This window comes from Myodes glareolus, chromosome 18 (genome assembly GCF_982192425.1).
Source record: "Myodes glareolus chromosome 18, mMyoGla1.1, whole genome shotgun sequence".
Taxonomy (NCBI): domain Eukaryota; kingdom Metazoa; phylum Chordata; class Mammalia; order Rodentia; family Cricetidae; genus Myodes; species Myodes glareolus.
Genome location: NC_142043.1, coordinates 32,607,033 through 32,624,928, shown reverse-complemented (window position 1 = coordinate 32,624,928; position 17,896 = coordinate 32,607,033). Strand labels below are relative to the sequence as shown.

General features: G+C 42.0%; 1 protein-coding gene across 23 annotated transcripts in view; it reads right to left on the bottom strand.

Moving 5' to 3' along the window:
• The window catches only part of Dst (dystonin), a 408,649-nt gene that overhangs the window by 121,895 nt on the left and 268,858 nt on the right, over nt 1-17,896 (bottom strand). For 22 of the 23 annotated variants that reach the window (XM_048430395.3, XM_048430401.3, XM_048430399.3 and 19 more), the window contains 8 exons: nt 17,447-17,604; nt 16,806-16,984; nt 16,240-16,378; nt 14,231-14,424; nt 12,535-12,697; nt 11,775-11,858; nt 10,831-10,938; nt 9,546-9,644 (listed from right to left, as the gene is read on the bottom strand). In XM_048430395.3, coding sequence (XP_048286352.3) covers nt 9,546-9,644; nt 10,831-10,938; nt 11,775-11,858; nt 12,535-12,697; nt 14,231-14,424; nt 16,240-16,378; nt 16,806-16,984; nt 17,447-17,604 — 1,124 coding nt within the window. Of the gene's footprint in view, nt 1-73; nt 2,814-3,424; nt 6,155-9,545; nt 9,645-10,830; nt 10,939-11,774; nt 11,859-12,534; nt 12,698-14,230; nt 14,425-16,239; nt 16,379-16,805; nt 16,985-17,446; nt 17,605-17,896 lie in introns of those variants that run through there. The other variant, XM_085679497.2, reaches the window with a different exon arrangement.

The following is a 17,896-nucleotide window of genomic DNA, read 5'->3' as shown; positions in this document are numbered from 1 at the left end:
TGATGACTGAGCTTGTCAATGGATCTATCCTCGCTGAGAAAATAAGAATGCAAAAATGTTTTCCCATCATGCACACAGGTTATGATATCTTTTATTCATTCACTTAGCCATGTTCACCATGTCACACCGCAGATGTCTAGGTAGCTGGGAAGGCTTTGAGAATTGGTCTTTATTCACCGCTCTGACCATCCAGTTGCTTCACGAGTATGACAAATAAGCAGACTCCACTTTATTCATGAGACCGAGAGATCTGGGAATTGCTGCCTTTACATTAGCATTACAATAGCGAATGCCGTGACAGAAGCTATCAGACAACAGGAAGCAGAAGGAGAACGACAACACACAGATGATCCCTCCCCTCCAATGCACAATGGACTTGTCAGATTTTAACTCCAAAGTCTCAACTGAAAGAAGAGATTACAGCAGACACTTTAATATGTAAAGAGCATCGCAGCCTGCATGAAGCAATCTCCAGCCTCACAGGTCTGGACACATCTGCATGTTCTCTTCGCTCCTGTGATGCTCTGTGAGAGGCTCTTTCAGCATGTTGTACCACATCAGAAACACGCTGAATCTATTCAGTGGAAGGACTCCAAAGGACTGGAGAAGTCTGGGAATGTGCTGATGGCCACCATGCTGACCCCATTTTCTAGGTAAAGACCATTTATTTTAGTGACATAAGACCTTTTAAAAAATGTTAACTATTTTCAGGAGCAGCCAATCTTTTGTCATTTTCAATTTAAGAATGGCCGTGTCTTCGGAGCAGGGAGTTATTTCTAGCCTACAAGAATCAGTGCTTCGAGCTAGTGACACAGTTCCTAGATCGCACGTTCAGCAGACACCATCTGCTCTGAACAGATGGCGGGAAGCAGCCGGCACTGCCTCTGCATGTTTAAGGTTATTTAAACGCCCTACTGGGAAGAATAGTAGAGGCTGGAAATCCCTGTCATCAAGGGTTCAGAAACTTCCAACAGCTTAAGTCCTGTGTGGAAATCAAAATCAGCTTTCTCTAAGGCTTCCTTATAAGTCAACTTTCTTTTAGTCTGGGGACATATTATATTCCTGACGTAGGACTTTTGGTCTTTGAGCCGGGTGGCAATGCGGACATCGATGATACCGACCTGAAGTGCCTCCTCTACTGACAGCCTCGTGTGAACCTGGGGCTCTATCAGGCCCCCCGTCAGGTACTGGAATTCCAGACATCGCATTCCCATCTCTTTACTTATGATATTTGCGTTCACGGCTTCCACCACAGACATTGTTTTATTCGTGACAGGATGGCTAATGCCCGTGATGACCAGTTCACACTGGCGCAGCTGCTGGGCAAAGCCCTCATCAACTAGGCCTCTATGCAAAGCCTCAGCCACCCTGTACTTTTTGCCAGTCAGAGGATCAATTATCCCCCCTGTACTGACTTGGGCTTCGAGGCATCTGAGGGCAGTAATCCTATCAACCAAATTTCTACGGGAGGCTTTAAGTAAGGAGATCCTTTGCCCACTAGCAGTCAGCCAGTAGCCTGCGATGGGACTATGCAAGTCCTTCTTAGGAACTATCTTGCTCAGCAAAAAGTCAGCCAGTTCTGTTAGTGTGGTAAGGCCTTCCTGATACTTCTGGACCAAGGCTTTGTCTAGTGTTCCCTGCTCTACAGCCTCACTAATATTGAACTGCAAACCAGTTTTAATATCGGTCAGCATGTGAGAAGGATGTCCATAGGAGTCAAAAAATGTGGCTTCCTTCCACTGGTACTGCTGCCCTGAAAGTTCAAGATAAATACTTTTGTCAATCAGGTTTCTCTGGAAAGCCTCATACGCGGTCAGTTCCACTCCTGTTCTCGTATCTACCACGGAGATCTTATGAGTTTTCTCTACGTTGAGACTGGATATGTCCCTTTCCCCAAATGGCAAGAGAAAGCATTGGCAATCGACATCAAACACACACATCTGCAGCAACTCTGCGTAATACAGAGCCTGCTTGTTGTTGGGATTAGGAAAGACTCTAGTGTTGCTGGACGGCTCGTGCAAAAACTGTAAGATGGCATTGTTCAGCAAGCCCTGCTGCACAGCGGTTTCTGGAGGAACACGGATGCCTCTCACGGGGTCGATGACGCCCCCACTGGCAATCTGCGCTTCCAAGATATGTTTACCTTTCTTCCTGTCAAGCATTCTATTTTCCATTGCCTGGAACACTGACAGTGTCTTAGAAGAATGTGTATATCCCAAAACTGCCTTCTCTGCCTCCAGGAGCCTATTCCTGAACTCAGGATCAACAACGCCTCGAAGAACCGCATCTTCAACACAGTAAGTCTGGCCGGAAATGGGATCGATTATAAAACCTGTTGCAGCCTGAGCTTCCAAAAAGGCCAGAGCCATCATTTTGTCTATTATGATTTTCTGGGCAGCAGATGCAAATGACATTTTTTCTTTGGTAGACTCTAAATAAAGTCCTGCAATGGAGGTGGCTTTGGTCAGAAACCTGCTAAGACTTTTCTGAACGTCTTCAACTGTCTTCAAGCCCAGCCGCAGCTGCTCGACTGTTTTCAGGTCCAGAAGTTTCGCTTCAACCAGCTGCCTGCCAGTCACACTGTGCCTGAGCCCTTGGAACTGGAACTCGTCCTCCCTAACAGAACATGCTTGGTTAAGGTCAAAGCTCTGGGAAGTCTCTGGCCCCATGCTTTTCTTAAGGAAATCTCCCTTGAGTCCCCCAGATGCCCTGGACCCTTCCAGCATCCATCCGCCAGCACTGGAACCCAGCTTCTTCTCTTGTGTTAGGCTCGTGACTTCTGTGTGCGTACCACACTGTTTGTCCTTAGCTATCTGCAACAGGAACGGTTAAGATGTTAAGAGTTGACTAGAGAACACGACGGCACCTTAGGAAATGTTCTCGACCCAACACAATCCCCTGATGTGTAAATACGTGAAGAATGGCAAACCAAGGACAAGGGGAGAATAATATTTTGAGAGACTCAGGTTTTAACAATTAAACACATTATAGTAGTATGTGGAAAAAGACAGAAATGAAACCTGGCCACACAAGTTGAAGGTAGTATTTGGTTCGTCTAGCCTTTCCCCTTTCTCGTGGGGCTGGGACTCTGACCCAGGCCCTTGCACATGCTAGGGAAGTCTTCTACCACTAAACTGCACACACAGCCATTTTCTAGATTTTAAAAAAATATATAATCACATTAAATATATACTCCTATAGATAAGTCAATTTATCCATGTTTATGTGCAATCTCAAGCATTCATAAATCAGTGGTAATTCATAGTAAGAATGCAGCCAAACTGATGGAAAATATAGTACTATTTTTTTTTCAGAACTATATACATCTTAGCATTCAAAACTGTTAAAAATGTAGTCTTAGAGAACAAAGAAATAGAAGAAGCCTGGCCTGATATATCTAATAAGGTCTCAGAACAATGTATACCTCTAAGGGTGTTAAAAGCTTCACCAATTCCATTTCGAGTTTGTCATCTTGATACCTAACAGGTGGTCTGGAGGTCTGCAAGGCTTGGTCTCTCATCTTCTCTAATTCGGACAGTCTTGAAAGTGGGTTTTTATCATCAAAAGTTATCTGCAATTCAGTGCTTGTCTGAGAAAAATACTCTGAGTAGCATGGGTGGCTGCTCTCCGTGCTCAGCAGAGGCCCTGGCTGCCGGAACTGTTCCTTTGGAACTGGATCAGTAAGCCTATGCTGCCATTTTTCTTCTACCTGTTGTGTTTCCTGAGTCCACCTCGACAGTGGACATCTGGACTTTAGGCTGAGGTGTCCAGAGTTCCCAGAGGAAGTCTCTGTGAGGTGGTGGCACTCTCTCCCTGCCATATCGAAACCTGATGTGGCGGTCTGATCTCTGGTTGTGTTTTTTTCTTGAATTTCACACTGGAGCAAAACTAACTGATGCTCATGCTCCTTTATCTGCTGGTCCATTTTTTGCTTGAGGTTTTCAACCTCACGTCTCTGGGCGATCAGCTCCTCCTCAAGTTGCCGACATTTCTGAAAATGATTTGCTTCGACGTGCTGGCCCTGCTGCATCTTCTCCCGGTAGCACTGGAGCTGCCGCTCGAGTTCTCTGATGTTTGTCTCCCACAGCTTCGCGTTCTCTTGCGCTCGGCAGTTTTCTCTCTGAAGAGACACAAAGTCATGCTTGATGCCAGAAATATCATTTTCCGTGATGACCTTGGACTCCATTAATTTTTCCATCTTTTTCCGAAACTCATCTGCTGAGCGTTTGAACTTATCCGACTCTTCTTGGAGCAGGACCATCTTCCTGTGGGTCATCTGCTCTTCGATGGTCTTCAAGTGCAGCTCATCTTGCACCCTTTTCAGCCTGTCATTTAGTTCCTGCACCTGAGCCCGCTGCAGCTGAGCCTTCTGCTCTTCCCGCCGCTTCTCCTCTTTGGAAGCGCTCAGCTCAGCGCTCAGATTCCTCACCTCCTTCTCCGTATTCTGGATGATGATGCTCTGCTGGTCACATTTTTGCTTAAATTCACTTACTAAATTTTGACTTTGGGCGAGATCATCTTCCAGGCTTTTAATTTTCCGGTGGAAATCCTGTTCTGTTTTTGTCTGTTTGTGCAAGTGCTCGTTGGTGTTACGTAACTGATCTTTAAAGCCATCTGCCTGAATCTGCAGCACTTCGCATCTGTGCTGGATAGCTTGTTTCTCTCGGACTATGTTCTTGGACTCAGCCTGGATCCTCTGCATCATTAACTTGGTTTCGTTATTCTGCCGCGTGAGCTCATCCACCCTTTGTTTGAGCATTTCTGCACACTCATTGCTTTTCTCCAGCTCTTCATTGAGCTTCCGGATTTTATCATTGTTTTCTTTCTCAGCTTTAATGTTCTGAAGCAACTGTGCATGGCTCTTCTCAAACTCTTCTTGTAGATGATCCGACTTTCTCTGACAGAGTTGTCTTCTTTCATCCGAGAGCTCCTTCTCATCCTGTGAAGAATGAACCTGGGAATTTAAATGCTGGATGTTCCTCTCAGCTAGTGCATGGGCCCTCGTGATTCTGTCCACTTCTCTCTGGAGTTTTCCTTTCTCCTGATGGAGAGACTCTAATTCTAACTCGTAGTTATGCTTTATTTTCTTGAGGTCGTTGGCTTCCTGCCTGACCTCTTCAGCTTTGTCTGTGGTTTGGTTCAGCTGCCTGCCGAGTTCTCTGAGCTGCTGGGAGTAGCGTTCCTGGGCCTGATCCTTCCTTTCCAGCTCCCCTTTGAGACACTTGAGGGTGTTATTTGTCTCGTCCAGTTTGTCTTTCAGCAGCCGCGCCTTTTCCTCAGAGGAAGCCTTTTCAAGCTGGACAGCACTGAGTTCATACTTGAGCTCCCTCATCTCTTTCTCGGCCTTTCTGTTGGCGACAGTCAGCTCATCGACCTGCTGCTTAAGTTCCTCCTCTTTCTGTCTGTCATGCTTCTGGGGACCCGCCACAGCCCTACATGATGTGGCCTGTGTGACGGTACAGGCAGGCAGCCCATTTTCTCTACATGAATACTGAATCTCGGTTATTTTTCTTCTTGCTTCCAATTCAATCTTCTGCTTTTCCTTCAGCTGCTTCTCAGCCACCTGTTTCTGGAAGGCCAGGTCCTTCTCCATCTGCTTCACCAGCGTCAAGAGTTCCTCCTCGTGGTCTCGCTTTCGTCGGAGTTCTTCCACTAACGCCTGCTTCTGCTGTTCCAGGTCGCTGAGGCTCGAGTCCTTCCTCCTGAGATGATCTTCGAGGGTTCTTCTTGTGAGGGTGTTTTCCTCCAGCTGACTCCGGAAGTTGCGGAGGTTCTCCTCCACCGCAGTTCTCCTGGCCTCGGCCTCGGATGTAAGCTGCCTCACTCGCTCCAGCTCCCGCTCGGCAGCTTCCTTCTCTCTCACAATGGTCTCCAGCTCTCGGCGGTACTGGTTGGCCTGGCTCTCAGCCCTCAGTTTCTGCAGGGAGATGTCCTCCACGTTCCTCTGTTGCTTCCTCAGTTCGTTTTCTGCAGCCTCCTTAACTTTCGGAAGCTCTTCCTCTACCTGAGATTTCTGTTTCTTTAGCTCAGCTACCATTGTTTCCAGCTCACTGATCTTTCCTGTGAGTTTGCTATTTTCAACCATGGTTGCCTTTTGGCGCTGCAGCAGATCTGAATACGCCCCGTGTTCAGAATTCTCCTTAGACCTTTTCATCTACAAGAAACAGTTAAAGCGTCAAAGCTGTTCTACCGAAAATGATTCCGCAGCCTCTGAAGCATGCTCATGGACTCAGGAGACCAAGGGAACTCAAGTGCAGAGGAAGCAGTGGTCACCAGCACCAGCACCAGCACCAGTTTCTTCAGAGCAGAAACTTCACCAAGCCAGCAGGGAGGAGACAGATGACCCGCAGGACGTGTTTCCCAGAGACCCCATTTTGCCCCTCAGAAGTAAATTCATATAGAAAATTAGCTGGCTTGCAGTTTGAAGCAAGAAAGGACTCTACCCTGAACTTCTATGTCAGAATTAACCTTTGCTCATATGATATCATCCTGCTCTCACGAGTTAATCACGTCAGCCTGAAACAAAACCACCATGCAGGGACAAAGAAGACAACTTAGTCTGCAATAACGAGTCGAGCGGAAATTAAACATGATACTCACAGTTCCATGTTTATGACTAAAAAAGCAGAATTTCAGAACAGAGAGCCAGATTCAGAGATAATATTTAACACCAGAAAGGAGAATTACATAAATCCTGACATTTCCAAGGCACTGCTTACGATGGCAAACGTGACAATTATAACGACGAGAATTGCTAATGTAAAGGCAGCTCCAGTCCCTGGCTTTGGAAAAGGTGATATCCACGCACTCACAGATTTCGTTGTCGTCGCTGGCATGCCTCATCTGAAATCCACTTTATCAAGAACCTTTAGACATCCCACAAACACAAAGATACTTGTGAAATGCAAATGTTTTAAAGATCTACATAGGGATTCAGATCCATCCCATCAAATGAAAGTAAGGAAACGGGTTAGCAGCTGGGAGGACTGAGAAGCGCTCCATGCTAGGACAGGCTTCCAGACACACTCTAGCTCTTAGCTGGCATCGCTACGGTGCTGGCTTCCTGTCAACTCAAAGTAGCTGCAATAAGAAACTAAGTAGGAAGACAGAAATCATTTTGTAGCTCTGATTTGTTTTCACTGGGATATGTGTGAATTTCAAGAATTTAATTTATAACAAATCTTTTCCTTCCTCCACTTTCCTGATTCTTTGATTATTTGGGGCTTAAAAGCTCAGCATCCGCCATCTACCTCCCTTTGGATAAGAAAATCTCATCACAACTGCTGTGTTGTGGTGTATTTCTTTCAATTATTTATCAAAGTCAATGATTAGGAACACTGCAGCATTTTGTATGTTTAAAAACTGAGGTTTTCTCAGGGCACAAGCATGCACACCTGTAACCTCAGCACTCAGGCTGAGACAGGAGGACATGGCCTTGCAGGACATTCTGGGCTTGCCCAGACAGCCACTGTCTCAAAAGCAAAAATGCACATTTTAATTTTTAACAATTCTTTCTAAGAACCAGTCTCGTATCAAATCTTACATAGCTTAGCTTTTGTCAAGGTATTTTGAGTCTTTTTCACGTGATGAAATTCTGCTTGCCTCAGCAAAAAGTAAAATAAAAATAAAATCCATTGCCGAGTCTTCAATATCTTAATTAGAGTCATTTTGGAGGTTTAATAGTAAGTGTCTGGTTATTTAATAGTAACTGTCTATGTTGTCTGGTTGACTGGGATTTTTTTCACACACGCTTAAAATTAGTCTTTAACTAATTTAGTTCATTTGCTGATTGTTCATCTTGTAGACATCAAACTTACTCATAAAAATCATACCCTTGATCAAAAGGTCTCTCTCAGCTCTATGCAGTGAGATTTATAGAGTTGGGTTTTTGCATCGGCTACAGAATTTCTTCACCATATCAAATACAGATCTAAACCAGTGGTCTAGATTTCTTCAACACTGTTCGTTCCTTCTGAAATTTACACCTATCTTCGCTAAAACGTGGACTATGAAAAACTCTGCTCTCAGGCAGTTTATCCTGTGGATCTTCAAGACTGTTCCAGAAGTACTCTTCTTTGGGGTCTAAAACTCGACTTACAGATCTTTTAAAGGACATTCCATTAATGTGTCCTTAAACAGAAGGGTATTAAATTTTATTTTAAATTATACTCTTTGTCTTCAAAACTATATTGTTTGTATTTCCAATTCACTATAAATCTTCAATGTTTCAGCAATAATTAGTACTGAAGTCTTTGAAAATCTTTGTTTCTGTCAACTTTTATCTTATTGTAGGACTTGCGCCGAATGGACCACACTTGTACTGTGAGAATAGGAAAGGACTTACATGATGTTAAGTTTCACAACTGCATGTAAGATTTAAACACTATTTAAAATGGAATAACAGCTCTCAAAATGTAGTGAAAATAAGTGCATTGTATTTACTAAAGGAGCTGGTTCTCTGTGTTCACAAAGACTGCTGATTATAAAGCCTGAAGTGTGTCCATGAGTGGGTTAGTGCTGAGAACTGCTGACTCAGAACAGACTAAAATAGTTTAGAAAATGTTCACAATTTCAGAAGAAAGCAACTATCATTTCACAGGTGCTGGTGACTGTTCTCTCAATACATACACAGTATTGTGTCAAGGAGCAACACCTGTAGAATTTCAACAGTCCAATTATGATGGTCAGTACCCAGATTTTACCATTTACACATTTTAGCATTCTTTTACCTATTTTTGTCTGTTCTGGATGAGGAAAGGAAAGGTTATCAAAAGAATAGAGCATGGAATGATCCTTTAACGTCATAATCAACGGCTTTCATGTAATATACTTTCACAAGTCATTTCTTATTCCTCCTATTTCTCAACACAATTTTAAATTCAGGATGGAAGCGGCAGCAGTCCTTCAAATCAGAACCATACTTACTCTTTTGCTCAAGTATAATTCTGGGACAAAAACAAAGGGTAAAACTCCACAAGTCTTAAAAAGTCCATTCTTTTGAATAAGAATCTACTACTAAGTTTATCTTTTAAATTTAATTATTTATAATAATTTTAATTCTTTAGAGATGTATATCAATTCAAGAAGCATAACACACATGTGTGCATGCAGTACATCTCTATGAACTCCATAGGAGCAACAATTGGGCTTGAAAGAAAGAATTTCCCAGCCATGAGGAAGATGGACAAAATTCTGCCCAAATGCCAAAATCTTCCTGCTGAAACAGAACCATTTATGAGACCAGGTATCATATTAGGGTTCTGAAGTAACTGATTTTGGGGTTTTGGGGATTGAACCAGAACTAAAGCATGCTATTCCACTTGAAGTAAAAATTTAAAAATGCTTTTCTCTTTTGGAGAATCTAAAAAAACAAACAAATAAATGTCCAAGCTTCCCCTCTTTCTCAGTGTAAGCTTCTAGTTAACTACTTGCATATTAGCTTTCAGCCATGTTATCATGAAGCTTATATTCGCCTTCCCAAAACATAAGAGTTACTGCTCAAATCTAGTTCCTGCTTTCCTTGGAAGTTCACTGGTAAAGATTACCTCCTCCTCTTCCAGCCTTTTCAATGAATCGCCAGCAAATTTAATATACTGTGTCATAAGAGTGACCAGGGCAGTGTATCGAGTCCGCAGGTCCATGAACTGCAAGAGAGAAATGACAGAAATGTTATCTCTGTTACTAATGAGTTGAGCGAACTCTGAAGGATGCCCACACTACCGACTGGGCTTTGAGAATGAAGCACACACGTATCCAGCAGGGAGTGGCATTTCAGGAGTAATGAGCTTGCTACTCACTTCTTTCTAAGTTTAATAAGCATGTTTTTCCCCCTGCATTAATAAATGATCTTTGACTGAGCAGTGGTGGCATACACCTTTAATCTCAGCACCTGAGGACAGAGGCAAGTGCATCTCTGAGTTTGAAGCCAGTTTGGTCTACAGATTGAGTTCTAGGACAGTCAGGGATATCAAAGAAACTCTTTCTCAACCCTTACTACCCACCCCCCACCAAAACAAAACATAAACCTTTATTTTAAAAGGTTTTTTTTGGTTGTTGTTGTTTTGTTTTGGCTTTTTGAGACAGGTTTCTCTGTGTAGCCCTGGCTATCCTGGAACTTGCCCTTTAGGCCAGGCTGGCCTTAAACTCACAGAGATCCACCTGCCTCTGCCTCCCGAATGCTGAGAGAACAGGCATGTATCACCAGCGCCCTGCAAAAGAGTTTTAAGGAAACTTAATAAGATATAGTGTTACAGCACTTCCTGTTGTGGAATATTTGCTTACACTGTGTGAAGCTGTGTCACTGAGACTGGTTTAATAAAGAGCTGAATGGCCAATAGCTAGGCAGGAGAGAAAAGGCGGGACTTCTGGGAAGAGAGGAACTTGGGATGAAACTAGGCACTCTAGAGAAGCCGGCGAGACACTGAAGAAGTTGTGCATATGGTAGAGAGGAGACATGACTGAGCTACATGGCAGACTGGACATTCACAGCAACAGGTTAATTTAAGTTATAAGAGCTACTTGGGAAAGAGCTGAAGCTGAGATTAAGTTTTCATAATTAATAATAAGTCTCTGTATCTTTACTTAAGGGTTGGTAGTCCAAGAAAGTCTAACAAGAAAGCCCAACCACAACTTTCTGCCAGAGATGGTTAAAAAAAATACTAGAAGTGGATAGTGATGAATGTAAAAAATTATGATGTATAATTCCATTAAATCATTTACAAATAATTGAAATGGCCAGTTTTATAAAAGGGTTACTTTACCATGATAAAAGTAAAACTGCTTTTAAAATGCTTCTTTTCTGCCTGCTCTCAGCTCTTCCCTGTTTGTTACCTCTTGAATAATGAGGTCCGCTGAGCTCTGGATCCGCCGGCGTTTCACTGGAGACTTCTGCTGAGAATCGACCATGGCCCTGTAGGTCATTGTCTGCAATTCATAGTCCTGCATCAAAGAGTCAATATGACCAAATTAATTAAAGCGAAGCCTGAAAGCTTCATCCACAGTGACTCACCCCAGAGAATTGGAATGCAGTTCACCAAATTAGGTTTGAATAAAGAAATAAATTATGAAAACCAAATATTTAAAAAATCTATTTAGAGATATTTGTAAGGTGGTGACATAAGTAGAGACATGTACAGTGGCCAGCAAAGATTCAAACTGTCTTTAGAAGTCACAAAAATATTTACTGCAGATACTCCTGGTATATCAGTCTCCACTTATTCCACATCAACAACAGAACTGTGAAGTCGGGAAGCTAAGAAACTGCCAATAATATCCTATAAAAATGACAGTATCTCTTTAAGATTTTATTTATACAATGTATACAATGTTCAGCATGTGTGTCTGCAGGCCAGAAGAAGGCACCAGATCTCATGACAGATGGTTGTGAGCCACCACATGGTTGCTGGGAATTGAACTTTCTTAACCTCTGAGCCAACTCTCCAGCCCCTGAAAGTACCTCTTAAGTACAAGTTAAATGTTCTCTCCATTTTAAAGAGAAAAGAAAAAGGAAAGCAACAAGAAATAAGTTTCAGAGCTGTATGTCTAGGGTGTGTGTACATTTTCACGCATTCGTGGAGAGTGAAAATGACCAGTCAGGGGGCTGTCACCCAACTCGTTTGACAAAGAATTATTATTAAGTATAAAAAGGTTTGAATGAGGTTTGAAAAGGGTTCAAATGCTCCTTAACACGGGACGAAATGCGTTGAATTGCTTTAAAAATATACCACAACACGACACACGTAAACACTAAATTTGTCTCAAGTGACTTTTCTCACCTTCACCGCGGCTGAGTACTGCTCGGAATATTTCTGACATTCGTCCATTTTGCTCTGTTTCACCTCTATTTCAGACACCAGCATCTGTAAACACAGTTTAGAGAAACAGCAATGGGAATTCTATCCCATTCCACCTCATGCTCAGGAACTGAGAGATACTCACGCCACTCAACACTGCACGTCTCAATACTTCACACCTTCCACATGGCCTTGACTTATGGATAAACAACACACTTCCAGAATAAGACTTCTAAGTCATCTACCCCTTGTGAGGCTTTCTAAGTGGAAATGAGAATCGTGCAGAGCCGACTTGGTGTCCTTCATGACACCCACTCCAGATGAAAACAGGGTTAGAAATCACTGGCTCCTAACACTGGAACAAAAACCTTACAACACTCACCTTCCCATCAGTTATAATAAGGATTCTGCCTACTACCTCTGGCCATGCTTATTAATTCAGCAAGCATAAAACTATGTTGCTAGAAAAGTGTCAAGAAAAATTAGACCCAGATTATGAAATCAGGAAGATGAGGTATATGAAAACTATCCCAACACTCTGTTAATTATCTGTGCTTTCAAAAATGACTTCCAGGAAATAAAAACAAATGCAGGTAGGTCTGGGGTGTGGAAATCTCATGTAGACTGTTCTTCCCCATGGTTGTCTAAATAATTGCCTTTTCTTCCACCACAGGAGAGAAGGATGAGGCTCGTGGTCAACCAAACGCAAGCAGAATCACAGGACAAGTATTTGTCTGGGTACCTTCTGTTGGTTCAGCTGTAAGGCTAGAGCTTTGCTGTTTTCTGGCTGATTTTCCTGAATCTTTCTCTGGGTAGTTTCAATTTGCTGGATCCAATCATCTAGAGGGTGGTACGAATCTCTGTAGTACTTCAGCGACTTCCCAATTCCTTCTAAGTCCCGAAGCCTACAAGAACAGCAGCAGACAGTCAGGCTCCAGCAAGAGAGGTGAAGGGACTGGGAAGGGAAAAACACAAGTGGAGACCCAAGAGTCACTAAGCACAGCAGGGCGGATGTGCAGTGGGGGCCGAAGACAGATTCCTGAACAGCTGAGGCTCGCCCCAAATCATAGTTCACCTTTGGAAGAATGCAACTCAACGGATGGTTCAACATGGTCTCAAAGGGAGTCTTCTAGGAACTCAAATTAAATGTCCATTTCCATGATTTTTTTAAATCAGAACACTAAACAAATTCATCATGTATTTTCCAGAGGGAAAAAAATACATATGAATATAACTTCATTTCTTGAGAATTCATAAAAGCATTTAATTTATATTAATATAAACATAAAAATGAGCATGAAAGGTCATTATTTATTCCTTTTAAGATAAAGTCTAAATAAATTCTATTTTTTTCCGTGCTTTTAATTCTCACTGGACAAATGATTCAGTTGTCTGACAACGTCCATGAAAATGAGTAGCAGGTCACTCCAATTCCGCCTCTTCTCTTAGGTCCGGCAGAAATTGCTATGCAGAGCCCAAGAAATAAGCTTATGATTTATTTTGCTAATTCATGGTTGTTTGAACATCAAATGTTCATACTAACTTTTAGAGCACTACATTATTGTCTTTAAAAAGATAGAATATACAAATGCGAGGTGTGGTAGTTTGAACGTAATTGGCCCCCATAAGCTCATAGGGAGTACTATTGCAATGTATTGCTTTGTTGGAATAGATGTGACCCTGTTGGAGGAAGTGTGTCACTGTGGGGGTGGGCTTTGAGATCTCCTTTGCCCAAGAAATGCTCAGTATGGTAGACAGTTTACTTCCTCTTGGCTGAGGATCAAGATGCAGAACTCCCAGCTCCTCCTCCAGCACCATGTCTGACTGCTTGCCACCATGTTTCCCGCCATGATGCTAATGGACTAAACCTCTGAAACTGCAAGCTACCTCAATTAAATGTTTCCCTTTATAAGAGCTGCTGTGGTCATGGTGTCTCTTCACAGCAATAGAAAGTCTAACTAAGAAACCAAGATACATTAGCATTTTTAATTATACATAGCTGAATATTTTTAAAAATTTCTTCATTTGGAGAGAGGATTCAGCATTAAGAGCACTGTCGGCTCTTACAGACAATTTAGGTTCAATTCCCAGCACCCACATGTAGGTCTATAACTGTCTGTAACTCCAGTTCCAGTGGATCTAATGTCCTGTTCTGGTCTCTTCAAGTATCAGGTATGCATGTGTTTCACATACATACATACATGCAGGCAAAACAGCCATATACATTAAATAAAATCTTAAATAAAGAGAAAAGAAAATGTTTCAATTTACATGTGTTGTTAAAGCACATATGTAAGAAAAAAAATGTAATTAGGAAACAATCCTGCAATTAACACATTAGCTATGGAATGTCAGTTAAAGCCTGTTAAGTATAGACTTTGCCCTCTGTACACAAGGGAGTCCAACCCATGTGGCCTCTGAACAGAAAGGGAACCCACCTGTTGTCAATCTGCAAATGAACATTCTGCCATCTTTCAACCAGCTGGTCTGCCTTTTCTTTGTGCCAATCAAAGTCAAGATCCCGTTCTTTGTGTGCCTTAAACATCTCATCACTGATGGCTTTTGCCTTCTGCAACTCGTCCTCCAATGCATGGAACACTCCTCTCTTTTCATCCACTTCTGATCGCCATTGCTAAAATACACGCATCAATAAACATCATGAAATGTATCAACAAGTCATACAGTAAACACATTATTCACCTAATGCTAAAATTTATACATAACTATGTGATGTACAATTACATAAAGAAAAACCTAAGATATTGGAAACGTGTGAGGTATAACCTTGTGAAATGACTATTATCCAGCTGCTTTGATCTCTGAAAAAAATAAGGTTACTGTGAGAGACACTTATTTATGCCACTTAATAGAGAAAAGGAAAAAGAGGGAAGGGTAACAGTTCATAGAAATGTATCAACACATACAAAAAGCAAGCAAGATAAATTCATAGTTTTCATTTACAAATTATAAAAATCTGAAAGTCTAAAAAATACAGCCCAGTAGAATCTATGTGTCAACAAAATTCCTATATTTTGTATTCCTATAAGCAAGGCAGTTGCCACAATAAGAAAAGTCTTTTTTATTGTCTTTAAATGCTTCTAATTCCATTTTTTAAAAATTAATACAAGAATAAAATGACTGAAATAACTTCATTGTTTTTGCAACAGCCTTGTTGAGCACTTTAGATATAGAAATAGAGAAGCAGGGGCCAATAAGATGGCTCAGTGGTTCAGGGTGCTTGCTGCCATGTCTTAGGAGTGGAGTTTGGTCCCCAGAACCCACATGGTGGAAAGAGAGAGCTGACTCCTGCAAACTCTCTCCTGACTTCCACAGTCATGTACCAAGGCATGTGAGTGACATACATGCATGCATACACATACACACAATGTTAAATTTTAAACATAAAAAATAGAGCATACAGTGGTAAATGTATTTTTCTTTCTTAAAATAACTTCTGAGGTTGGAGAGATGACTAACTGTTTAAGAGCACAGGCTGCTCTTCCAGAAGACCCAGATTCCACTCCCAGCACCCACATGGTGGTTCACAACCATCTGTAAGTACCGCTCCAGGGGATCCCACGCCCCCTCTGGCCTCAATGAGCATTGCACAGACTTGGCTCAGGGACACACAAGCAGGCAAAACACTCATATACATAAAATAAAATTTAAAAAAATATTAATAAAATATTCCTTTACTCTTTGGTATCTTAGAATAACTGCCCCCTTTAAGAAAATGAATCGACTATACGAGATTTAATTTTTAGTATCAACTCATCTTGCTGCCAAGACGAATCCACTAGGAAAAGTTACTGTACCAGAAGGTTCAAATCAAAAGCTACCTTCAGAAGGTTCAAATCTCAAACAAGAATACCCCATGTGGTGGCCTGAATAAGAATGGGCCTTACAGGCTCATGTCTTTAGATGCGTAATCCCCCACCCCCATAGAAGTGTTTGGGAAGGCTCGGGGGTGTGGCCTTGCTGGAGGAGGTGTGTCACTGGGGGTGGGCTTTGAGGATTCAAAAGCCACAGGATGCTCGTTCTCTCTTGGCCTTGGGCTTGTGGATTAGATGCTTAGATGTAAGCTCTCAGCTACTGCTCCAGTGCCAGGCCTGCCTGCCTGTCCATCTTCGGCCATGTTCCTCGCCATGGTGACTATAAACTCTACTCTCTAGAACTGTAAGCAAGCCCCAAATGAATGCTTTCTTTTATAAACTGCTTTGGACATGCTGTCTCCTTACAGAAACAGAACAGTAGTTTATACTAAAACGATTGAAATATACTTCTTTACAGGAAGTTGTAGAATTAGAAAGAAATGGAGAAGCACATTCAGAAGCATATTCTATGCCAGATACCTCAGGTTGGGTGTCTGAAACTCGAGCTCTGTGCTAGAGAAATACTCAGAACGACGGCCCTGGAAACATACCCAGAGTTCCCGTGAGACTCTTACCTTTAGAGTACTCATTAAGTTCTCAATATTGTTCTTGTCAGCTATTACTGCTTCTTCTTCACATAGTTTGGTTTCATAGAGTTTGACCAGGGCTTCTGCCTCTTGGGTGTTTTTTAATACCAAATTAACTGTTTTCAACCTTTAAATGAGAAATAAATACAAGACCATGCTCTTTAACACCTTTTAAAAAATTAATTAATTAATTAATTAATAAATAAACAAACAAGCATACTATAGCCCTAAAGCATCACTGTAACGCATGACACAGGAACAGTGGTCTCCTCGAAGTCTGGCATTCAGTCGACGCTCTTCCTAATATGTGCCACCTTATGCTCCACCCCCAGGAGAGATCTACTAATGCCAACAGAAGGTCACACTACGCATGACAGGAAAACCCTAAAGATGACCTAAGGTGAGCTACAGAACAGAAACACGGGAGGACAGTCATCTCCAGGGCAATTCCCGTGGACGTGGAGAAACAGCACCAGTCAGCTTCTTAGATAAAACCCACTGCTCATAAAAGGCGATCAGCGCCAGGACAGCGGGCAGACGTCACGTTAACCTACTTCTCTATGTAGGTGGAAGACATGGAGTAGATCTGATTCATGCTCTGGACGACCACGCTGAGTTCTGATCGCAGAGTGGGGATGGACGGGGAGTCTGCCGCTTGACTGAAAAACTCTTCACACTTGTTTGTGATCGTTGCCAAATCATCTTTAAGCCGTTCCAGCTCTTTCTTCAGTTTCTAGTGAAGGGGGAAAATAGAGGCAGTGAGTTATCATCCCAAGTGGGTACCTTTCTTACAGCCGCTTAACAATTCATTTCAGTGTTATGTCCAACACAGCATAAGTGTCTGTATAACTCTTCTCATTACCAAATATACAGAAGCATGGCCTCGAGCTTTACAATCAGTAATGTCTTTATTGTTAGGTCCCTTGACTTAAACCTCTAATTTTGTATACAGCAGGTGTACAAGGACTCTCTTTGAATAAAGTCTACCAGGGTAGGTGAAAGGCAATATGCTTCTATATTTACCTAACTCACAGGCAGAGCAGAATTATAGGATCTTAATTTATATCCAGCAAGATATGTACAACTGGACCCCAGGAACTGAGGTCACAGATGAGCACGCAGAACATCGGAAGGTGATATTTGGGGTCACTAAGAGGATATGACCTGGGTTTTCTAACACACGTGTAACGCTTACCTCCTGCTCTGTGATTCTGAACATGCTTTCATGCAAATCGTCTCTCTCCAGGGGCGTCCGTATCTGCCGAATTAACCGGTCTTCACAGCTCTCTAACCGAAGTCGAATGTTTCTCACTTCTGAGATGTAAAGATTATACACCGACTCCTCTTGCTCCTCTGTGAAAGCAAACATGTTCAGCTACAGGCTTCTCACCCCTAGGAAGCTCTTGTGTAAATTTCAATAAAACAGTGTTATTCTTACTGAGGCAAACCAGTGTTATATTAGCAGAAATTTTAAACAGATTTAAAACAGAAATCTTAAAATATGAATTTTAAAACTTAAAATCCCTAAGGTCATTTAAAGTACCAAATTATCATGGAAATATCCAAAGGAAACAATGTATTGTTCTGCTTTTATAGTCACAAAAATATGAATTATATGCTATCAATTAACCATAAAATTGAACAA